At 41.4% G+C, this 24,866-nt stretch overlaps 2 protein-coding genes across 3 annotated transcripts in view; both read left to right on the top strand.

The window, feature by feature from the left end:
• The window catches only part of ppp1r13ba (protein phosphatase 1, regulatory subunit 13Ba), a 57,874-nt gene extending 36,353 nt beyond the window's left edge, over nucleotides 1-21,521 (top strand). Inside the window, exons 7-23 of the mRNA XM_030044800.1 lie at nucleotides 345-465; nucleotides 728-807; nucleotides 2,002-2,169; nucleotides 2,444-2,584; nucleotides 3,064-3,259; nucleotides 9,852-9,919; nucleotides 10,104-10,314; nucleotides 11,085-11,318; nucleotides 11,532-11,762; nucleotides 12,543-12,693; nucleotides 12,810-12,847; nucleotides 14,289-14,656; nucleotides 15,152-15,289; nucleotides 16,184-16,317; nucleotides 17,103-17,269; nucleotides 17,577-17,776; nucleotides 19,267-21,521. Coding sequence (XP_029900660.1) covers nucleotides 345-465; nucleotides 728-807; nucleotides 2,002-2,169; nucleotides 2,444-2,584; nucleotides 3,064-3,259; nucleotides 9,852-9,919; nucleotides 10,104-10,314; nucleotides 11,085-11,318; nucleotides 11,532-11,762; nucleotides 12,543-12,693; nucleotides 12,810-12,847; nucleotides 14,289-14,656; nucleotides 15,152-15,289; nucleotides 16,184-16,317; nucleotides 17,103-17,269; nucleotides 17,577-17,776; nucleotides 19,267-19,308 — 2,688 coding nt within the window. The 3' untranslated portion in view covers nucleotides 19,309-21,521. The remainder of the gene's footprint in view (nucleotides 1-344; nucleotides 466-727; nucleotides 808-2,001; nucleotides 2,170-2,443; nucleotides 2,585-3,063; nucleotides 3,260-9,851; nucleotides 9,920-10,103; nucleotides 10,315-11,084; nucleotides 11,319-11,531; nucleotides 11,763-12,542; nucleotides 12,694-12,809; nucleotides 12,848-14,288; nucleotides 14,657-15,151; nucleotides 15,290-16,183; nucleotides 16,318-17,102; nucleotides 17,270-17,576; nucleotides 17,777-19,266) is intronic.
• A 294-nt stretch (nucleotides 21,522-21,815) lies between these two features.
• The window catches only part of sdsl (serine dehydratase-like), an 8,121-nt gene continuing 5,070 nt past the window's right edge, over nucleotides 21,816-24,866 (top strand). Inside the window, exons 1-3 of one of the 2 annotated variants that reach the window (XM_030044804.1) lie at nucleotides 21,816-21,870; nucleotides 24,429-24,581; nucleotides 24,835-24,866. The exon at nucleotides 24,835-24,866 is cut by the window's right edge and continues 5 nt beyond it. In XM_030044804.1, coding sequence (XP_029900664.1) covers nucleotides 24,435-24,581; nucleotides 24,835-24,866 — 179 coding nt within the window. In that variant the 5' untranslated portion in view covers nucleotides 21,816-21,870; nucleotides 24,429-24,434. Of the gene's footprint in view, nucleotides 21,871-23,008; nucleotides 23,091-24,428; nucleotides 24,582-24,834 lie in introns of those variants that run through there. The other variant, XM_030044805.1, reaches the window with a different exon arrangement.

Genomic DNA, 24,866 nt, shown 5'->3' with positions numbered 1-24,866 from the left:
TGAGAGAGAATCAATACTGTATCCATCAATATCTATCTCTGTTAGCAGTGACAGGGCCATTCAGGGGCAAACATGACAGGTTTTTTAATGTTGTTAAATCATTAAAGGGCAGCACATGATTATCAGCCAAGGTGTCTCACTTGAATCACCTGTGAGGATGTCTCCACAGCCACCAGCAGTGTTGCTGCATGATTGCATTCCAAAAGCTAATTTTGCCTGTTATTCACTCTCAGCTATGGAAAGGTTCTCATTTTATATTTTGTGGCATTTCAAAATCTCACCCAAACTTCAACAGTTGGATGGAAACTGGGCTTTTTTTTCTCACCCCCATCTGTTCTGTTCAGTCTGAAGCTGAGAAGCTGCAGCGACTAAAGGAGCGAGTGGAGAGTCAGGAAGCCAAGCTGAAGAAGATCCGAGCCATGAGGGGACAAGTCGACTACAGCAAACTGATCAATGGGAACCTCTGTAAGCCTCAACACACCAAAATGACACATGGAACTGTGAAGACAACAACATGTTAACATTTTGACACTGTGAAAATAAGAAAAATGACATCTGAACATGCACTTCATGCTTGGCTTGCACAAACAGGCACAATTAATGAAAAAGATAAGAAAAGATCTTTTTATTTTGAATAATTCAGGCTGGTCATAGACTAATTTCTCATCCTCTTGCCCTTCTATCTCTCTCCTCTCTCTCTCCACTCTCTCTCTCTCTGTCTGTCTAGCTGCAGAGATAAACCACGTCAGCAGTCTGTTTCAGGAGAAGCAGGCAGAGCTGCAGTCTGCTGTGATCCGAGTTGACCAGGTAACAGCAAACATGGGTGTCATTTATGTCACCATACCTTGCAGCCCAAGTCAGCCTAAATTTGTCCCTGTAGTTTTAATCACTTAGTGAAAAGTACAGATCAAGCAAAAACTGGAAGAAATATAGTTTTTAATCACATTATGGGAGCACCAGTGTTCCCTGTGAGTTGATGATCTATGCTTAACAATTTATCACTCTGACTAAATAATATCTGGTCAGGCATCAGTCATCGCTCCACTTGAACACCAGAAATTCAGTGTATTTATAGAAGCAGGGTTTGGACATTTTAATGATAAATGATGTAAAAAGCAGCAACTTTGCCACGGCTCTGCGTTTTAATGGACTGATGTCAGAGTGCAGGGCTTCATGCAGCAAAGAACTTCTTAAATCATTTTTTAGTATTCCACTTTTTAAATCTCAGTTGTCTGTTCCAGCATTATCCTATGTAAAGCTGCGCAAAAAGATTGATATAGATGAGTACTGCAATATTAGTTTGCAATACAGTGTTGATACTCAAAGCCCTATGAATTGATACATATCATTTATGTACTGTGTTGACCTTGTATTAATAAATGATAACAGGAATTGGGATTGGTTTTGAGTCAGTTTGTTAATTTATGTTGAATATTTTGTAAAGTCTACCCAGGTGCTCTGCAGTAGTTTGTATTTTAAGCTCTATTTATCCATTTTCAGTTAATTCTGTAGAGCACTGCAATGTATCATGACAAAAAATATATCATGACCCACGCATCATGATACGTATTGTATCATGAGGTCCTTCCCAATACCCAGCCCTAATCTTTTATCTTTTCTTTTTGACCTCACCCTTATTCACCCCTGTGCTCAGAAAAGATATCGAAATTATTCTTGCATTTGTACCAGCTGTTGTTATTTTATTGTAAAGCACCAAAGCAATCAGTCAACAAATCTAACATTTATATTTCCCATGTTCTGTCCCATTGCAAATCAATACAATCATACCAAAATATCTACTCTCATTATGAGTGTAAGATAATGCATGCAATATGGAAAAAAAATATTAAAAATTAACTTGAATGGCTGTAATGTATCAGCTCTAAAATGAATTTTTCATCTGGCCTGACATGAAAGCAATCGCTTTTTGGTAATAGGAGGAACCTGTCTCAGTCCCAAATGCATTAACATATGTTTATTTATTTGTTTGTTTTTGACCAGTTGACTCAGCAGTTGGAGGATCTGCGGAGAGGACGCCTTCAGCTGCAGCCTGCAGCACCACAGCAGGGTGCACCCCCCGGGTCGCAGGGTGCACCCACCGGCCAGGAGGGATCACCTCTCTCTGGCCCAGCTGCTGTAGAACTGAGGAAACTGTACCAGGAGCTGCAGGTAAATGTCTGATTCAGAGATTCATAGGTTCATAGATTCATTCATGGACTGTGCTGCCTTCACGTGCTCCTTGTAAGCTCCTACCTCTGAGTTCAGAATTCATAAATACAACTTAAATCACATTGATGTCCCTTTCATTAGAAGTAGTAGTTGCAAAATGGACCTTGGCAACAAAGCAGTTTTATTTGTGGCTGCTTTTTTACAGATTTTGAATGCTTCCCCTCCACTTTTTAAAATATTTCTCTCTCTCTCCTCATGCTCGTCCCCGTCTCAGGCTCGTAACCGACATAACCTGGAGCAGAGTAGCAAGCTGGCCCAGAACAAGGACCTGCTGAACAGGAGGAACGCCCAGGTGACGGTGATGGACAAACGCATTGGAGACCTGAGAGAGCGGCTGCACAAGAAGAGAGCAGAGGCACGACACACACACACACACATGCACGCATGCACACATGCACACATGCACACATACCGTACATGTATGCAGTCCTATGCACACACTGAAGTGGACAAGCTACATTGCTAGTCAAGTTGTAAAAGCTACCATTAATTCCATATGAGAAGAAGTTTAAATACAAAGAGCTACCCTCAAGGGAAATACAGTTTTGTTTAAGGACAAAAGGGAAAATCTTTATGGCTTCATAGCACAAAATGGCCGCAGTACATCTGCGTTTGACAGGATTATTGATCAGTACTGATGACTCAACGATTACTTGGCCAACTGCTGAGACTTCTGGCTTTCAGAAATCTGGCCTGCGCTCTGTTTTGGAACAAGAACTCTCCATCCGCTGGCATTTGAAGACACTCCCAATCACTTCCCAGAAAACCACATTACTCTTTTCAACCCAAAATTAGTATCACTGAGCTTGTGACTGTCTCCTTCTCTCTGTTTAGTTGAGCCGTATGAACGGAGGAGGCCCACCCTCCCCGCAGACTTCCCCCCACACCGGTGGTGCTGTTTCGGGGCGTGTGGCGGCTGTCTGTCCCTACATCCAGGTCCCAGCAGGGGGAAGACAGGAGGCAGGGTACCCCCTGCCCTCTGACCCGCCTCCCAAACCCACCCCCCTCAGCCACATCCGCTCCCTCTCAGGTTGGTATCCGTGGTGGGATAGATAGCAGACACAGTGGAATTAGCAAATGACATTAGCATGTGATGTTATCTTGTTATTACCAAGCCCAGTTTATTGTTTCAAGATTTTGAGGGTGTGTCAGATTGTTCTAAATACCGGTGGGATTTCCATGCTTTTAGGAGAGCCAGATGTTTTGGCTCTGTTCACCTAAAGTCTTAGCTCCCAAACAGTGCTGTGTTCAACAGCAATTTCAGTCTTAACAAATGTCTCTTTGAATCAAAATTTGCCTTCTGATAGACTTCCATTTAAAATATTTGTTTGACCAAAAAAAGGGGGGAAAAAAAGTGTCAGTTTGACTGTTTGTGGCTTAACATCCACCTTAAAGGGATAGTTCACCCCATTTTGAAAAATGTGATATTCGCTCACTTCCACCCCAGCTGTTCTGTAGGACAGTAGTGGTGCTATCTTCCTCTCATAGTTACTGAGTGCTGGATACTGGCTGGATGCTCCAAATGCTAACTGTTAGCCTCCTGCCATTAAGGTGGACTTCCCTCCAGCTAACACTCTTGAAGATATCTGAACTATCCCTTTTATTTATCACACTGGGCAGTACAGATAGCTCTTGTCTTTGTTTGACTTGATTTCCGTACTTACAAAAAGATTTTAGTTGTATACAAAAGGCTATCCAGTTAAACAAGTGAAATTATTTCAAGCCATGGCAAAAAAGGACTTCACAGCTTTAAAGTGGAGTTTGGATCATTCTGTTTAGTGTGTTCTACTTCATTACTTTTTGCTGCACTGTCTGATATTTGCAGTTCCTGTCTATAAGCTCTAACTTCCTGTCCTTCTATTTTCTTTTCCTGTCTGTGGCCTCCTGTTCTCATCCTCCCCTTATTTGTTGTTGTTGTTGTTGTGATGGTTGATGTTGTTGATCTTAAATGTTGATGTTGTGCGTATTGTGGTTGATCATTGTCATAATTGCTGTGGTTGTTGCTTTGTGATGTTGTGCTTGTTGCTGCTGTGGTTGTTGATGATTGTTGTGGCGGTTGTTGTGATTGTTCTTGTTGCTGTGATTCATGTTTTTATTGATGATGTTGATATGTTTGTGTTGATGTCAATGACGTCTGATGTTGTTGTTGTTGGTGTTGGTATTGTTGTTGTTGTGGTTGTTACTGTTGTTGTGGGCGTGCCCATGCAGAGGAGGACGGGAGTGGCGTCAGGAAGCTTCCCTGCCAATGGAAAGTGTCAGATTTAGACATCATCCTATCAGAGCCCACTGACAAGGGGGAGGGGCCTCAGTCCCCCCAGGGGGGCGACAGTAACAACAGTGAGTCTGTAGGAGGCGCTTGAGAAACCCTTTCACTATTAGCTCTATTGACTATACCCACACCGCAAATATGCTTCTGATGTCACATTCAGGGTGGGAAGTGTCATACTTCTGTGTTACACTTCTTATGGAGTTGGGAGTTTGACAAAATAGTGTAAGTTCACCACTTCCCCATTAATGAACGTGAAAAACCAGAGGGATATCTGGACATATTTCAGGGTAAAACAGAATATTTAGTCATTCATCAGCTACACTTAGACAACAACAAACATTAGCATGCAATCACATCTTATGATAGCAAGACATAGGCTATGTAATACAATAGGACAGCAATTTAATATAACTAAAAATATCAATAAACATCTTGGACATATTTATTTTTTAAGTTCACTAAAGCTTGGAAGTAAATTGTGCTGAAGTAACACCAACCTTTAGCCATGATACTTCAGGTGCATATTACTTTACACTTTACAATGGTCAAGATATTAGTTGATATTTAAATGGTGCCTTTTCTTTTGTATCATATTAAATTAATGTTATCATACAGTAGTGAGGATGTAGCTGAATTGTAATGTTACATCATGTCTAACGTTATCTAATGGATGACCAAATATCCTGTTTTACCTTGAAATATGGATCAGTGGCCAAAGGAATTTTCATTATCCATTGTTATCTTTGTTGTTTTTTTAAATGGGTAAGTTGTAAAATGATGTTGTTGACCCCGTGTCTTATAGGCAGAATTTGAGCTTCCCACCCTGAGCATGACATAAGAGTGTAGTTGCCCCCATGTGAGTACGAAATTTGTGATAGATTATCAGTGTCTGGTTCCATAACTCCTCAGTTTGCACCCAAAGGTGTAGAAGGCCTGGGTATGGTAGATTTCCACATGATCAGAATGCTAGTGTGTTTTCATTACCCTGGAATCCAAGGTGAGCATTTTCTACACTTTGAGTAGAAACAACAGTTTAAGGGTGCCCTCACACCAAGCATGTTTGCTGTAGTTTATTCCAACTTGGAGCTGTAGTTAAATTCATTTGGACAGATGAAAACACCCGCTTGTAACCGCACCGAGACACCTGAAAATGTGGTTTTAGTCCTCCTCCAAGGAAACTGCAGTGCGGTTCATTAGAAATGAGACTCAAACCACCTGCAGAAGTGAAAGTTGTTTGAGAGGATGGGGATGGGGATGGATAGCAACAGCTCTTCATGCATGGAAAGCCTAGCACAACAAACAGACTGACACTCTTTTTCAGTTTCTTCTTAATGTGTTCTTACTAGTGGGAGCACCAGTGAAGATAAATTGCAGCAAACAACTCCGTCATCCTTGACTAAAAAACAAAATCAAAACCACCACCAAAATCTTTAATCTGACAGGATGTGTTACCAAAGCTGTGACTCTGGAGTCTGTGTGACGTGTTAACAAGCCATGGTTCACTTTAAACTGTGAATGTTAACAAAGCAAACTAGCACAATATTCCATAGAACTAACATAGTAGCCTACATTAGTAGATATAACAAACAACCACATTGGGTTTTAATTTAATTCTCCTTCATATAACTACTGTAGCTATTCTGCTCATATTCTGTACCACAGACTTTATTGAATCTGGTCATATCTCTCCATCCTATGACGTTTCACTCAGACACTTGTCACAAGAACTGCCTCACTGCAGCCACTTTGGAGCTAGTCATGTATTTGTATGTGTTGGGCTTTGATTATGTAACTACTTGTTATCAGCTGAGTCCTGAAGAAGCACTGTTGGTGCTCTGTTCTTTTCCTGAGTGCCAAAGCAAATGCCAGAGATCTATTTATTGTCCCCATTTATGTAATGTGGAAATTTCATTGTTCCACATCATGTTTACAAATAGTCTACAGGGCAGGCACAGTCTCCTGAATGTGAGGATGTCTGAAGTTGGGTAACTGTGTGTGTGTGTGTGTGTGTGTGTGTGTGTGTGTGTGTGTGTGTGTGTGTGTGTGTGAGGGGTGGGGTTTTGGAGAGGGATGAAAAAGAAAAATGTGTGACGTCATAATACAGGCTCAGAGATGATTAAAACTGCCCAGCAAATCTTATAATATCCATTGATACATGAACATTAGTATATCCTGACTAGTCTATCCGTGTTCATGTCCAGAGTGTGAACCTACAGGGAATGAAAGGATTTTTTGAAAGCACTCACCATTCCAAACCATTCCCCTCGCTTCCATAAGCTTTAGCATACAGCAGATTACAGAATTACTGGCTTGTGAAGTATGTAAGAGAAATGGTTTCATATTCTCCTGACTTCACCTAACATTTGCTAGCGAATGGTAACAGGATGCTGGAACCAATTTCTCAGTAACAAAAGCTCTCTTTTTAGATGTCCCTAGAGGGAAGCTTGGTTAATGATCAATAGAAAAGGCTTCACAATTCTTCTTTTAAAAAAAGAGGAGGGTTGGATTGATATATCAGTTAGCTGATGTCGTTTTATCAAAATCAAATCTGGTCCAGACAGTGTCACCCACCTCTGATATGATGGATGGAGGGATGTATATATTAATCACTGTCTGTTTATGGATAGGCCTTAATGTGAATTGATTATAATCAGATTCCACCCAAGAATTTCTGAAAATGTGTTTTCCCTCTTTTTATAGTTATTCCAGCTGCAGTGTCAAACTGTTCATTTTGGAGAAGAAATGGCCAAGCATATTGAATGCTGTCAAATTATTGGGAAACTACTGAAAACTTTGACCCAAAAATATGGGTTACAGCCTTCAAAAACACATTTTGGCCAAAAAACAAAGAAGGTATTTGATAACTGGCAAATTTGATATGGTTCTAAAAATCCTGAAGCTCCACACCAGTGCTGTAAACAGGTCTCTGTTCCTGCTTAACCACATCACTTAGTGGCTGCCTCTATTCTCAGCTCATGGGCAGATGGCCAAGTTTCCACCTAGCACGGAGCTGACTGTTTATTTCTTGTTGTGACTGTTTATTTCCTGAGGTCAGCAGGTCAGGGCGGGGTTAACAGACTGCAGAGCATGGCTTACTGACTGCAGCTCCACCTTCTAATAGGATTCTGGTCTCCCTTTTCATTACTTAATCAGAATTAGTCTATTATGGTGCCAGAACTGTAAAGTGGTGATGCCACCAAGAACTGGGCCAAATGTTTGCAGTAAATAACAGCATTTTAAATAGATTACTTGACAATGGATGCTGAACTCTCCACTGTCTGTTTTCACATGGGACTCATTACAATGCAAGGGAAAAGTACTTTTGATGGTACCAAGGGTTTAAAGCAAAACCAAACTATGGTGGAGTGCTGGGTTGTATATTTACCTGGGTGTGCTATGAGTCCACATGCTGGGGAAATATCCTCATTAGTTGTTTTGTGTTCCCCTGGGCTGCTAATCTAGAATACTGTTTGTCTCTCTATTCACTTCCTTAGAGCGGCAACACAGCTCCTGAAATAACACTTTTAGTGCATAAATGAACATAAACAAAGCAGCTTATGTCAATATAAAAAACAACAAATCCCAGTACGCATTTGTTGTAATTGCAATTATTTATGAAAGTACAGGTAAGTATCAGGGTGTATCTTCCTGGTGCAATGCTGTTATGTCAAAGTTTCCTTCAGACACTATCTGCCGGATCTACTTTCCAAATAGGAAAATAACAAGAAAGGAGCTGTTTAAATTTTCTCAAAAATGGGTATTAGGACTTGTTTTTTGTTTTTTTTTTAATTCTCTTTCAAATTTCAGTTTTGCTTTAAATTATACTGATGTATTTGTCTGTGACAATTGCCTCATTCAGCTTATACTACTAATAAATGCCTATTAGTGTGAATTACTCTACTCTGGTCTGCTACTAGTACACTACTACTTCCAGGTAGTTCACCCTAACAACTTATACTAGACTCAAAACTAAAGGAGGTTGTGCTTTAAGAACTGTGGCACCAAGACTCTGGAATGATCTTGCTTTGCAATTATTTTTTTCTGTTGATTAATTATAGGTTTTGATGGAGAGGTGGTGTGGAAGCTGTTTCAGAGGCTTTTCAACCCTGACAAGAATACACTTGTGTGGCAGCTTCAATCCAAAAACATCAGTCACACTATCAACCTCCAAAATCCTTTTTGGTCTAATTGGGTTTTGAAGTCTGACATGACCAACCAAAAAATGGCATGTTAGGCATTATTAGCATTTATATCATAGTTGAAACCTCTAGCTGCAAGCTGAAGGCCATACAGCTTTCTGTTGAGTAGTGTTCAGTCTATACTGAAGTATGTCTTAAACAGCTGTGAAGCTGTGTAACATTATTGGTTGCTGGGCCACTGACCTCCAGGATTGTCATGAGTTAATAGGCTACAGTGGATCAGGACTTAGTGTCTGAGCAGTACATTGACATTAGGATGTCATTGAAAAGGGGCCAGTTAGTTATGTAACAACACCTTGGTGGAGACAGTGGCTGGGTTATAATGTTAGTCTCCACATCTAGTCGTGCTTCTTCACTGACCGACACCGGATTTGTTTTCTTAGAGCTTAGCATTTTAGCACTCAGACAGCTGACGTCGATGAAGATAAATTGGGTTTTAAGCCTCAAAGGCAGCAGCTTCCTGTTGGTTGTGGTTTTAGAATGAGCAGTATTGCAGACAGCCTCTCTGGAGCTGGAAGATCCCATGGTGCTGTGGTCCAGGAGTAGATTTCAGAGGGTGTTTTAATGTTAACCAGACACCTCATGTTGAAACCTGATGGTTGCAGGACACGCAAGAATGTGTAGTTTGTGTATGGGGAAGGAAATCATTTCATTACTTTGTCGTCCTGTACTTGTCATTGATTATGAATGGATCAGCCTGCATATTGACAATAACAATTTTCATGGTCAGATAAAGACAAGCACTACAATACCCAGAAATCAGAGTCTGCCTAGCTCCTCTGTCCCCTCCTTGTGGAAGTTGTAATCCACCTTATTTATACATCCTTGAACCACTGACTGCTTTGACATTTGTATTATCTGATATATTCTTGTCCACTAAATTGAAATCTGTATACTACAAATTAATGAATGACAAAATTGCTTCCTGAACTATAGTCACACTTTAACCTTTCACCTCCTACTTTAAAATGCATGGTATTTGATTGTCGCTTTCTTTTTTTTAATCTCTCTTCCTCTAACCCTCTAACCCTGACCCTCTATTAATTATTTAACCCAAATCTGTTGCTTCCCCCCCTTTCTCTCTCTCTCTCTCTCTCTCTCTCTCTCTCTCTCTCTCTCTCTCTCTCTCTCCCTCTCTCCCTCCCTGTGTTTAGCTAATGAAGCATCATGGCCAAGCATCAGCAAGAGCATGTCAGACTGGAGGACCACCAGTCCGGAACAGGTATTAGCTATTGTACAAATTAGACAAAAAATCATCTCCAGGTAATGAGCTTGGTCTCACATTGATTCACATTTGATGCAAAAATAAGGAGAAGTGTTCACATTTAAAATCCCACATTTATTTTCAGATTTTAGCTCTCTGTCTGTCTCTCTCCCTGGCTTTATCTCTATGTCTCTCTCCTCAGCGTCCTACTGGTTATGGTACCTACCCCAGTGCCACCCACCAGGCGGCGGGGCATCACTGTGCTACCAGCTCCCTGCCCCGATCTGCCCCAGGTACGCTGGGTTGGCCTCGTTCTGGTGCTGCCAACGCCACCTCCTCCTCCTCTTCCACATCATCATCATCTTCACAGCAAATACAGCAACGTATCTCCGTCCCTCCAACTCCAAACCAAGGTAAATTCCAGTCTTTTTTTTTTATGGAAAATAATTTGAAAACATTTTTTTTCTCTCCTGACAGGTGGGGCATGTTTGGTTATTTCTGTCCGTTCATTTGCTCCAGACTTTACTCCAATATATGTCACAGTCTATTGGGATTGCCATGAAATTGGAGGAGCACATTCATGGTCTCCAGAGAATGAACCCTGTCAGTTCTGGTGACCTCATTGCTTTTTCAACTGGCAGCAGTGTTTGACCAAAATGTCAGCTTTGCACATTGGGTTATCACGAAATATAGTTAATGAATCTTTGGTGAGTGAATTCATGCTCCCCAAAGGACGTTTCCTCTTGATTTTGGTGACCTCATGGTCTTCATGGTCCTCCACATGTTGGTCAAAATGTCAAATCTGATATCTCAAAATCTTTATGAAATCCACTAGGTGGATACCTATGAACTTTGATAAGGTCATCCATGTCACCCAGAGCATGCACCTTGTCAACTTTGGTGATTTTGTTACCTTTCCTCTAGCACCACCCTTAGGCCAAACACATGACTTTCAAGATATCTTTAAATGTAGTGGATGGCATGGAATACCTAGTGCGGTGTGTTTATAAATCTTCAATCTACATTAAGAATCCCCTGCTATAAACTGCTTCTGCATAGACAGCACCACCCTCATCTAAATGTACATGCTACAACTAGCCTTGACCCATTGCTTTTTTCCCTAACATGGACTTACAGTTACAGTGTTTTGCAATTTAACTCTTGATTGTCTCCCTCTCTCTAGGCTCTACCACCACTTCCCAGTCCTCTCCTCTGCCCCAAACCCCCCAGATGGACCGATCAGACCCTCCTCCAGCAGCAGCTGTGCGTCCCTACGTCCCAGACCATCCCTCAAGGCCCCAGTCCCCCAGGAAGGGCCCTGCCACCATGAACAGCAGCTCAATTTACAGCATGTACCTCCAGCAGCCCCAGGCCAAAAACTATGGATCCCTCAGCAACAGGACTACTGTCAAAGCAGGTGCCTAAATAGTTTGTGTGATCATATGCACTGTATAATTTGTCAATGCCAGTGCAAAGCTCTGATTGCATTTCACAAGTACACTTTAAAATGTTTTTGTAAAAATATAATTAATAAGAATTATGAATATGAGGAGATACTGTCAATGTTACAGTATCCACATGTGAAAAAATGACTCTGTATCTTTCTGTCCCTGCCTCATTCTCTTTCTAGTCTATGGTAAACCAGTCCTCCCCAACTCCTCCACCACTCCGTCCCCTGTCCCTTTCCTCCAGGGGATTGGAGGAGGAGGAGGAAGAGGGGGAGGAGGAGGAGAGGATGTTGTGGATAAAGAAATGATGGGAGGAGGAAGAGGAGGTGAGAGCGGAGATGGGCAGATCCTGCCTCCCCCTAGTGTGGAGAATATCCCTCGACCTCTCAGCCCCACCAAGCTCACACCAGTTGGTAGGTACCGGAAGATATCAAACTCACCAGTATGGACTGGTGTGTCTAGAAACTGTTCAAAGACTCTGATATTGTCACTGTTGAAGAGGCCGTGTCATGCCATTGGTCCGACAGTCCATTATTCTGAAACCCCAGTAGTCTGAAAAAAAAGCCCATTACCACAAATACACTTGCCCATTGCTCCAAAGGCCCATTGCCCTGGAAATACACACAGTTGCTGTAGTTTCAGTGACTGCCAGTGTTATGCATGAGTGCTGCTGAGCAATGCATTCACCCATTTACCCTAACCTTAATCTGAGGAAACCCCTGCCTAAACTTAACTGAATTTACAGAATACACATTTTTCAGACCATAGGGGTTTTGGAATATTGAGTGTTTGTGTTCAGGATGATGGGCTGTCAGACTAATGGACTTTTAGTCCAATGGGACATTTTTTGGACTAGTGGGGTTTCAAAATAATGGACCCTCGGACCAGTGGGTAGTCCTTAAGGAGGCAGGTGTTGTCAGTTTGTCTTGTTACGAAAAAATATCAACAGCTGTCTATGTTACATCTGATTCCATATGTAAAAACTGGAATAGACATACAGGTTGACACAGACATTCACAGTAACATAGATGACCTCCTCACCTCTCAAAACAAGGCTATGTCCACTGCTTGGTAGTAACCACTGGCATCAATATATGGCACTAGGCCATGTTGCTGGAGGACCAATAAGGCTGTAGTTACATATTAGACGTCACCTGAATGTATTCTGATTTCCACCCTCCTTTCCTCCAAAGCCCACTCCCCGCTGCGTTACCAGAGCGATGCCGACCTGGAGGTGCTCCGCCGACGCCTCAGCAATGCCCCACGACCCCTGAAGAAACGGAGTTCCATCACTGAACCTGAGGGCCCCCAGGGGCCAAACATCCAGAAGCTACTGTACCAGAGGTCTGTGAATGAATTTGTGAATTTACTCCACTGTGAATTTACTCCACTGTAAAGACAGAACTTTTATGAGTCAAGGCTGCCACACTGACATTGACTTTCATTTTTGTGGTCTGCAGGTTCAACACGCTGGCAGGGGGCATGGAAGGAGGGACAGGTAAGGCAGTGGGACGTGATGATATAAACACACAGAGATGCTGTTCTCAGGTGTATAGGTGGCATCAGCAGACCTATGGATGTGTTACTCATTCTGCTTGCCTCTGTGTTTCCATTCTGACTGACTGATGATGAACCTAGGCAAAATTGTGAAATGGGCATGGTTTCTTAAAATTCAATGCAGAGTAGTCCAAGAAAATGAGAGAAATGTGGTCTTGTATTTAAATGTATTCTTGTTTTAGTTTTTAGTCTAACCTTAACCAAAATCCTGACCTTTTAATAGGTCACTTTCAAGCCAGGCCTTATTTTAATCTTTTTTGCCATCATTCCAATCAGTTCTGATGTAATACAGTCTAAAGGGGCCAGACGCAGGTCAAATAGTCCAGCCCACAAAGCAAATAAAGTACACCCTTTCAGCACAAATCTCACACTGCAGGTCTGCAGGATTTTAAATGCTCTAACTGAACAATTCATCATCATTACATTGTAGTTATAATTGTGTCAGCTGCCGTTTATCTGCTGCGTTCATGTCGCATCAGAAGAGGCAGAGGAACAGGATTTTGTTGCTTCAACTTGAAAACGTTCACAGCTTTAACCTGTTGGAATGCCTGCGACCAAGATCAGTTGCATTCATGCATTTAAAACTGCAGCCGAGATTGCTCATTTTTCGTAAGTGCCTTTTGATAGTATTGTGTAAATATAATTAGCATTAATTAGCATTTTCAATATTCTGGATTGCTGACACTGGAGGATTATCTATGTTTATCTCTTGTGACAACACATTATTGCAACTTGTGATGCCAAGTGGGACACAGCAGATCCTGCAAAAACTCTTATTTGTATGCAAAACCAGCAGATTGATATTGTTTATTTTCCTGGCATTCGTACTTATAGAAAACACAATACGATGTAAACGCTGCATCAGAGTACATGAACATTCTACTTGCCAATGCTCATTGAACTAACATATCTAATACCACAGTATACGCAGGTTTATTGCTTTGTAAACAGCACAATCTAGGCACTTTTGGTTTGAACTGGTTTCCCTTGGTGCTGATGGACTGGACTGTGATCAAATTGATTGTCATGACGGCAGAAACTAGAAAAATAAGGCTCAGGTTGAAAGTTACCAAACTTATTCAGTAGCTAGCCATTTCACATGATAAACTAGTGAAATGGTGTGTCTAATTTAATCCTTGGCAGAAGAGTGTAATCTTTACATTATAACATGTAATCTGAGTCTCAGTTTGTGTTCATTTTCTCAAATTTTGTGAGAATGGGTTGCCTGATTTGATACAGTGTTTTGAGTGTACAGCAGGTGGGAGGATTACATGGTTTGGTGTGTGGTACAACATTTCTCATGCATATTGTTAGCATCAACACAATCCCAATACTAACAGTGAAAAATGCTCTCTTGCCTGTTATTTCACTCTTTCTTCCAGGCAACCCGTTCTACCAGCCTGGCTGCCTATTGGGCGACATGGACAACATCCACTCAGCCAATGGGAACGTAGAGCTGGGCGAGAAGCATGCGGCACCGGTGGAGGATGAAGGTCAAAACCTGAACTCAGACTCCCACCGCTTGTCCCCTCCATCTGTCGCCGCAGAAACGGCCACAGAGACATCAACGACTGTGGCGGCGGCTGACAGTGCGTCTCCGTCAGCTCAGCCCAGTCCTCCCCCCGCGTCCGACAGGCCGGAGGATCACAACAACAACAACCAGAGGGGTTCAAGTCCCTCCAACAACTCTGCCGGCCACACCTCCCCTTCTCCTTCACCGCCGTCCTCCATGCCGCCAGCCCTGCCTAAGGTCCAAAGGAATTACATTTCCACCAAAAATTTAATCATATATTTCTTTTAAACATTCAAATGTAATTTCTCATTTGCATTGATAATATTTTATGTCCTTTAAAACTTACAGTAAACAGCTCACTTCAGTTGTTATATCAATTAAGGTGTTGCAATGAGGACATTTTTGTGGAGTATGTTTTTGTGTATGTTAATGCCAGGTGGAAAGATTGTCTATATGATTAAAGGCCCCCAGAGTCATAAATCAGGACATTTTGCTGAAAAACAGCAGAATTACACTTTTTTTTTGCTTCTTAAGTCTAATGCATCATTACATAATCAGCATTTCTCTGTAAAAGCTACAGTGCCATAGGTCAAGCAGAAAGTACTTAATTGCAGTTGGCCCTCCTTTTCTGCGAGGTTAACATGTTTCTCTCTCTCTCTCTCTCTCTCTCTCTCTCTCTGTCTCTCTCTCTCTCTCTCTCTGTCTCTCTCTCTCTCTCTCATTGGTCTCCAGGCCAAGCGAACCAATCTGAAGAAGCCATCGTCGGAGCGCACAGGCCACGGTCTCCGAGTCAAGTTTAACCCTCTAGCCCTGCTGCTGGACGCATCACTAGAGGGCGAGTTCGACCTGGTGCAGAGAATCATATATGAGGTAAACAACAGCACGGTATTGTTCCATTGCTAGGCATATCAATGTACTCTCATGTAGTACAGGTTTTGAATAAAGTTATCTGCTGTATGTGCAGAGCTAAAGCCGTTGGCTATAGATCGAGCTGACTATTTAAAATTCCCCAGAACACCATTTTCCTCCTCACTGACCTGGCAACTCCAGCAGTATCCTGAGGCAAAAGTCTCTTGCGGTTCTGCTGTAAAAAGATAGTTCTGTCACATAAGACTGGGTTTTTCTGGGAAACATTTGGTTGAGAAATTGTGCTTTTTTGATACTTTGCTGTCTTATGAAAGCACCAATAGTCATCCCAACAGAATCATCAAAATATCCATATAGGGGTATTTGGTCAGTGGTATCATGATTGATTTTGATATTGCTCAGCCCCCGCATGGAGCATCTATACTCAGTGTCGCTGTCACAAACAAACCTCTTGGGCTGAAAGTGGTTACTGACTCCTGCCAGCAAGCTGACTCTCTATCTGACACCCTCACAGAAACGAGTCAGATGCTTCCAGGTTCAGAGCAGGCTGGGTAGACAGTGGCACTCAGCCTGAGGCAGTGAGAGTGTTCAACAGCCTCCCAGCTGTTCAGAAAACTGCAACAGCTCAAGCGCTGCAGTCAGATCAAGCACTTGACACTTCCATAACCCTCTGTGTTAGGGTTCAGCAGATGCTGATAGTTTTGGACTAAAATTCCAAAACCATTCTCCAAACCCAGGAAAATGACCAGGTTAACGCTGCCCATATTCAGCCAGTGTAATATTGATCAGTTATACAATAAATTGTACATGCATTCAATAAACAGCACAGACTGAACCACTTAAAAGGTTTAGTGTAAGGCCAATATTGACCTTATGTGTAACTGTGCATCCTCTCAGGTGGAGAATCCCAGCACTCCTAATGATGAAGGCATTACTCCTCTTCATAACGCCGTCTGTGCCGGCCATCATCACATTGTCAAGTTCCTGCTGGACTTTGGAGTGAACGTCAACGCAGCTGACAGTGATGGATGGTCAGTACCTTCTGTCTATCTATCTATCTATGTCATGCAGTATGAAACACTCATAAAAAAATCACATAACAGCAAACAAATGGTTGAATAGTAGATAGATAGTTAAGTCTGTGAACCAATTTTCTGTTAAATTTCCCATAATTAGCTTCACAGTAAGAAAAAAAACAAACATTTTTTCATACGGTATGACAGTATCACCTCCCAATTGTGTATGTGCTGGTTACAAGCTCCATCACACTTATATTGAGTGAAACATTCAAAGCCATGATGTCATTATTTTATGGCTGCAGCATCCCATCAGATAGAAAAGATCCCCACGTTTTGTCCATCATTTTAGACACATTTCCCTGGAATTCAGCAGCACATGTTTAGTATTTTTGGAAACCTTGGGATCTCCACCAGAGTATGAAATAAAGTGCCATGGGTTTGAACAAAGCTGAGCTGCACAGAAACAACAAACCCACTGATGGGACGGCAGAGTTGCTAATATCTGATTTACACAACAACTGATGCCATGTTCATGCCAGATGGTATTTAACGCAGCTTAAGAGCCATCTTTTAACTTATAAACAGCATTTAACATCCAACTTGTAACTACAACTAGGAATCACATATTTTTCTGAGCTCCAGTATGTCCAACAAGAATATAAAGAACACGGAAGTATCTGGAAAGTGGCAACCATTAAATGTAAATGAATCCCAGCTGAATGCTACTTATCTATAGCCATCATGCAGCAAACTAACTTTCTTTCTTTCTTTCTTTCTTTCGTTCTTTCTTTCTGCAGGACTCCTCTGCACTGCGCCGCCTCCTGTAACAGTGTTCATCTCTGTAAGATGTTGGTGGAGTCGGGGGCGGCCATCTTCGCAACCACAATCAGCGATGTTGAAACAGCGGCAGACAAATGTGAAGAAATGGAGGAGGGCTACACCCAGTGTTCTCAGTTCCTCTATGGTACATGGACAACAAGTTAAAACCAGCCTCAAACAAAAGCACTCAGTCCCTGCTAATAACTTATATTTTGTGCCACTTCTCCATATTTGATGGTGATCAGGTTAAAGTAGGGCTCATTTCCAGACCTGACATAGCCAGCTGTGGCTGATGAGCCCTTGTTTCAATCTTGCACATTAAAATGAGATGTGTGTGTAAATATTGCTACTTAGCACCACAAAATAAAAGTTCTAAGAATAGAGGCCAGTTTCAAAGATTATTTTACTTCTGACAGCTTCATGAGATTAAAGGTGTTCTCTGTGGCTGCCAGGCGTCCAGGAGAAGCTGGGTGTGATGAACAAAGGCTCAGTCTACGCTCTGTGGGACTACACTTCCCAGCAGGCCGATGAGCTGTCCTTCAGCGAGGGCGATGCCCTCACTGTGTTGCGTCGCCGTGACGACACCGAGACAGAGTGGTGGTGGGCGCGGCTGAACGACCGCGAGGGATACGTACCCCGAAACCTGCTGGGGGTGAGAAATCACACAGCAGCACGACACACATCCATGCAAACACACACACACAGAGGAGCAGAAATCCCAAGTCCAGAGGACAGATAATGATGCCGCAAGTGAACTAGCAAACTGAGGATGCACCACATGTTGACATGTGAGCAAGAGCACATGGAAAGTCCCATGATTCACTGCAAGAATAGAGCAGTGGTTCTCAAATGGTCTGGCCTCAGGCTACACATTCATTTTTGGTCCTGAAAGCAAAACTGAACTTTGGTAGTGTGTTGGGTTGTGTAGTTACGTGGATGTAGTAGCAAAACCACTCCAAAACTAACACTTTTAGCACATAAACCGACACCACACCAAGTCCAGTACCTTTTTTTTTTTGAAGAAATTAAACAGCTCTTTTCTTTTTATTTTCCTATTTGAATTGGAAAGTAGTGTCTGCAGGAAACCTCTGTACAGTACAGGACCATGCTCTCCTGCAGTCAAACCCTTTGATTCACAAATGAAATTCCCTTCATTTTTTTCAAAAAGATTTCAGAATCACTATTTTGGCCAAGGAAGATGCATTATTGTGTGTGTGTGTGTGTGTGTGTGTGTGTGTGTGTGTGTGTGTGTGTGTGTGTGTGTGTGTGTATGTGTGTGTGCATGTGCATGTGCATGTGTGTGTGTGTGTGTGTGTGTGTGTGTGTGGATATTTTATATCCAAATGCTACTTTTTTCAGTGTGAATATCATAAGAAAAAGTAGTGTTTTTAAATATAGTTTTTTAAAAATCATATTTTTAATATGTTTAGATTTATTATTATATTTTATTTATCTTTTATTTTTGTGTATAGCTTTTCCTTTTTTGTACTGTAAAAATAATATAATAAATTTTAAACATTTTTTTTAATTTAATTGTAATTTAATTCTATATATATATATATAGATATATATATACATATCTTTTGTTTAAAATATTTCTCATCTTGTTTTAAACATCATGTTGTTTTTAAACACAGTGAACCTGCACACTTGTTGTCCCTTCAGAATGGACCTGTAGTCCACTTTTGTACCGTGAGCCCCCAGTTGAGAACCTCTGGTCTCGAGTCAGCCCATGCTGCATACCATGCTGCCTCAGTATGAGTGCACACTGAACGCTGGATGTACATTTATAGAGCAACACGCAGAGTGTGCTATGTGATGTATGTCCTGCCCTAAATATGAGGGCCAGCTGTCCCTGCTCCATGTGTGTCAGCATACCCGCTCTTCTTATATGATATATTATTGATATATTTTTGCCCCAGCGCCACCAGGACACATTCTTGCACATTTATTGCACTTGGTGAATAAAGTGATTGTAAGTGCCATCCTATCTGGCAGATTTATCCCCACACAGTGTCCTACAGTGTGTGTTTCATGTTGTTCAGCCACCTTGAGAACAATGTTAACATGATGTAGTGACCCTGCCCTCTCTCTCTCTCTCTCTCTCTCTCTCTCTCTCTCTCTCTCTCTCTCTCTCCCCAGCTGTATCCAAGGATCAAGCCCAGACAACGCTCGCTGGCATAGTGCCCAGACCCAGAGCCACGTGCACGCTCCCAGAGTGTCCGTGCACGGAGAAGAAGCGGAGCAGCGTGTGGGCGAACACGTTAGCTGAGAAAGCAAAGAGAAGAGAAAGAGAGCGAGGCGTGGAGGGAGTCACAGCGAGCAACAGGGAAGATGAGAAGAGATGGAGGAGGAGGAGTGAGAAGAGAAAGAGGGAGACAAAGACGGAGCTGTTTTCAGATGAAGCAACTTTGTGTTTTTTTTTTGGGTTTGTTTATATGTAATGCTGCAACCACACAGCCATCTGATGGTGAAATCATTCTATGTTAGCACTGGGCTGCCGCTGAGGTCATTTGGAGAAATTGCCTGAATCCTATTTTGAGCAGCAGTGGCTTGACAACTCTGCAGGAGTTCAAACGCATGACGGAATCTGCCTAAAAAAAAAATAAAAAATCCAAATAAAAAAGACTTATCATTTGGATGCAGCTTCATGTTCCACCCAGCAACCCTAAAAGACACCAAAAAGACGGGCTCAACAGGACGTGTTAGAAAACACTTTTCCACCCAGCAGGATCTGCTTTTTGCTGAACTGATTCGAAATGGAGCTCATTTACTGGCCAGGTCAGGTTAAAGTGTAAATCAGAGGCAGTGTGAAAGTGAAGTTGGAGAGAGAGAGAGAGAGGTTGGAGAGGGAGCAGACAGAATGTGTGTTTAACAAAGTGAAATTGTGTCAGTAGCTGTTGTCGACGGAGAAAGCGTTAGCGATGTTGCATAGGAAAGAAAGGTGCAGGAAGTGCTGCAGAGAGGCTTAGGAAAGGAATCCAAACACGAGACAGAAGCTGAAAGTCAACCCAAACAGGCACATTATTTGAATTATCATCTCACAGTAAAAATCCATATTTAAAAGTGCTTTTGTAAGGCCTGAGAGGTCCTGATTAGACCAAACGATGCAGGCAGCAGTGATGAAGGAGGACAGATGTCATCTCATGGTCCAGTGGCCCTTTTCACACTTGCATTTCTCAGCCTGGATTCACTCTCATACTTATTAACCCAGGCCTACAGTACACTACACCCCAGGTTAAGGATTCACACTTGTAAATCAAAGCCCGGGGGTTAATGTCCTCAGAGCACTCATTGCACAGTTTTGAACGGACAACAAACTTTCTGTGCTTTTGTCCTGACTTTGATCCACACTGCAGAATGTGACTTTTTGGGAATATCCCCAAAAAAGCAGGGACACCTACTTTGGGCTTTTTTGGCACTTTACTCACACAGGTTTTTAACTTTGACGCCGACTTTAGTAGCAGCATCCACTTCCAAAGATTTGCTGCAGAGATCAGAGAGGAGGAGACAAGAGGGAAAGGCTGAATGTGGCTGGAATGTTTATTTGTGAAACCAAAGTACCGAGCTAACTAATTGGATTTATGGAGATGAATGGAGAACATTGATTTCTCTATGAAACCTTCATTCCTCGCCACCCATTTTCCTGCAGTGCCCGGAATATTCCAAAACTCTTGTCAAACCATGAGGCTGCCTAAAACAACATGCATGGTGTGTTTTCCATCTTACACACAGCCTCCTTACGTCATGGTGCGGCACACTCCACACCTTATAAGTACGTCCAAATTCAATCTGGTAGTTTTTAAAATCATTCAGTCAAAGTCTTGTCCTGTGAAATTGAGCAGTTTAGCCACTGGGGTGTGAAAAAGGTTAAATTAGCCCAAAGTGAATAAGAAACTTTGGCTAATAATGCACAGTGTGAAAAGGGCTTTGTCCAGTCGGTTATCTATGAATCTTTATCTGTTTTGGTTCATATTCACATTTTTACTCAAATCTACTTTGTAAGCATTATTTCCCCCATTCAATTTCATTCAAACCATTTTCTATTTCTTATTCTTATTCTTATTCTTATTCTTATTCTTATTCTTATTCTTGAGGACCCACCACTCTGTGTCTGTTGATCTGGATTGTGTCCATGCTGATGAGACTCACTGCTGCCACCTAGTGTACAGGCTGGTTCGACACCGCTGTGGCACTCGGGGCAAAGCGTCATTTCCCTCAACACATGCTGTGTAAAATATCTAGCAATAAGTGTTTTGTCCCATGTGAGGATGACACATTGTTCTGCAGAGTGCGTAACCATTATTTTGTGCATATGCAATCTGTATCTATATGGCTAAAATGTACAATAATAATAATAAAGATAATAATAAAGACATTGTAGTCTATGGAACTGTTGGTGACTGAATATGTGACTGTTTATTTCGGTGGATGGGGTGGCGGACCTGTTCCTGGGGTCCAAATATAACAAAATGCATACAAATATACAAGAATAAAAAGAATAATTGCCTCAAATAATAAAAATAACAACCATAGCCTATAATGATGCCAGAAAAGGATAGAGTAGAATAGGACAGAATAGAATAGAATAGAGTAGAATAGACACACACACATAAACACACACACACACACACACACACACACACACACACACGTGGGTGCGTGGTAATAACTGGACTTTTAACACCAGAGGAGTTCACAGGTCATTCATATCTGCGCACATCAGCAGGACGCGATAAATAAGACGTAAGTTGCTTTTTGCTTAATTTAAACATTACAGTAAGCTACTGACGTGGAGGAATTAGTGTTGGATTTCCTTGCAGAAGACAATTTCTCTTTCCAAGAGCTTAAACACGTTGTCTGTGGTATTTTGTGTGACGTTTCACACAAAATACTCTACAAGTGTCAAGGTAGCCGAGTTTACTGGACCTATAACGGAAGATTTGCGTTTTTGCATTCAAAATAAAAACACAACAGTTGTCAGAATACTGATAAGGGTGTGAGGGGCAATGCAAATCATATGAAGGAGGAGGAATCGTCATCTGGTCTAGGGAGTGAAATTCCAGCTGTGAAATAGACGTCAAAAGTCTGTAAGCTAGGGAAGTAAGCATTCAAACTTCTCTTTAATAATGCACTTTAGACAATTATTTATTTTTGCATTTTCCGTTGTACCAGAGTTCTTAGACAGTCGTAGTGCCAGGCATATTTAAGGCTAAAAATAAAGAAAACTGTATACCTAATACTGCCTTACTATTTGCTTTTTTTGCCATTAATTTAAACAACCAACTGTAAATCACAGCCACTCAGTATCATCTATGCATCACAATATCCCTCTACACCTTTTTTCACAGCAGCCATTTGGACATGTAATAGCAGGGAAACACAGGTGTTACAAATCACATTAATTAAAGTTGTGTTGCATTTCAGTGGAGCAGAGTCTCTCCAATGAGCCAGAATACACAATGAAAGACCCCTGCCTCTTTTAGCCCTAAATTGAACGAATCATTAATTAATGTCATTAATAGCATCTTTATTTCCCGGCTTTTCATGTAAAAAGGCTGCTGTGAAAACTGTCTATTAGGATGCACTTACAAGTTAGAAGTAGACATGCTCTGTAATTGTTCGAGATTAAATTGAAATTGTTGGATTTTATAGATAAATGTGTGTCTTTCATTGCTAACAAATTTTTCAATCAAAGCAAATGTGTAACACGTTGTGAAACAGGTAATACATATAGCAGTAATATGGTTATTATGGTACGGGTTTTCTGCAAATTAGAGCGCAAGCCACCAATCAGAACCTTTATTTTTAAAGTCAAAACCGGAAGTGAACGTGATTTATTGTATGTAAATGAGACTACCAAGGGACCACGGTCATATTTACAGCGAAACTTAACATAAAAATACAGTCCATTCCGCATTAACTTGGTGGTCAGAGGCGCGCCCAACAAGATATTTTATGCAAATGTAAGTCAATATTTAATAACTTAAAATGCAATGTTACGTGTCGACGGAAACTGGAAAATATTTAAATGCCGTTTGGCATACAGAGCTGCAGCACGTCTGCCCTCAGGTCCATGTACCGTCTGATCACCGCCTGTCCGAGCTTGTGCAGCCTGCTCTCTGCACACACCGAGGCTCCTTCATGGCCAAAGGTCATACTGAGGAACCTGTAAACCAGACTGTGTGCAGAAACGTCCAAAGTTAATATCGCCTTGCTAAATGGAGCACATGAAAACATTGTAGAACATAATGAAAGATATTTTGTAACCTGTTAAGATGTGCTCTTGAATTCGGCGTACATTCAAAAACACCAGGCGGTCCCTGTTTTAATAAAATGCGAACTTTTACCTGTCATTGCTCCACAATCACCAATACACTCAAATACACTGTAGAGGGCGGTAGAGAGCACTGTTGACTTTGTTCCAAACGCCCATAGTTGTTTTGAAATGAAGCGCTGCTTTGTACATCATATATATATGTATGACGAATTCACCATAGGTCCCTAATAATTCGTTAAAATTCATCATTATGTTGTACCAACTTTGTATGTTTCCAGATAATTAATGCAAAAATAAATAACCTTGTTTTTTAAAAACTGAGATTGGCGTCCTTACCCCATAAAGTCATTTTGTAAACCAAGCAGCACAAAACTACTTTATGCTGTTGTAGAAAAGGGACGAGAAAATGCCTGTAAAACATGTAGTTAATATATTAATTAAATGTAATTATTGTTATTAATTATTATTAATTAATTATTATTGTAATTATTATTAAGTAAAAAAAAAAAAAAAAAAAACACGCACACATTGCAACTACAAGTTAAACAAAAGTTGAGGACAAAATTACTATATGCACAAAAAAATGAATAATGATATCTGCAAATTTTGATATATGCAAATGTTTAGTATGATAGTACAATAAAAGTAGTTGTTAAAAATGTTTTTCTGTTTGTGCAAAATGCCACTTTGTTGGCATTTGGTGTTTGCCTGTTACCATTCATTTAAACAACAGAACTGCAAATCATGACAACTCAATATCATTTATGCATCTCAATATGCCTTTTGACATGAAGTGGCAGGGTAATCTAAAGTGTTATTAATGACATTAATTAAGGTTCTGTTGAATTTGAGTTCAGCAGAGCCTTTCCAGTGATCCAGGACCCCTGCTTTACACCTCAGTGGAACAGAACCTGAATTAAATGCCTTAATACCACCTGTGTTTACCTGCTCTTCATGTCATGTTCATGGCTGCTGGGATAAAAGGTCTGCGGTCAGCCAGTAAACTATAACACTGGTTTGTTAGTGAGCCATGCCGGAGCATTTCCACCTGAACACTCCGCTGCTGGAGAGCACCAGCATGTCCAAACTGGTTGGCACCAGCGTCTACCTGAAGATGGAGAGCTCCCAGCCCTCCGGCTCCTTCAAGATCCGTGGCATCGGACACCTCTGCCAGCAGGTACCATCCAGCCCCATCTGATCTGGATGACACTGATCTGGACCACAGCCAGTATCAGCCACCCTGCATGTGATTTTTTTCCATTTCTATTTTTATTTGTTATCATGTATCTTTCTGTTTTTCCATTACAAACATCAGTCCAAAGTGAGTGCCTTGCTTTCATGAAGGAGTCTTGAGCATTTGACCTTAAAGCTCTAATCAGGACTTTGACTTTCATCAATATCCACATCATTAAGTGTCCTGTCCTCTGCAGGTTGCCAGACAGTCTAAAGGAGTTGTCTGCTC

Source organism: Myripristis murdjan, chromosome 22 (genome assembly GCF_902150065.1).
Source record: "Myripristis murdjan chromosome 22, fMyrMur1.1, whole genome shotgun sequence".
Classification (NCBI taxonomy): domain Eukaryota; kingdom Metazoa; phylum Chordata; class Actinopteri; order Holocentriformes; family Holocentridae; genus Myripristis; species Myripristis murdjan.
Note: the sequence above shows the minus strand (reverse complement) of the source record. Positions and strands in the feature narration are given on the sequence as shown.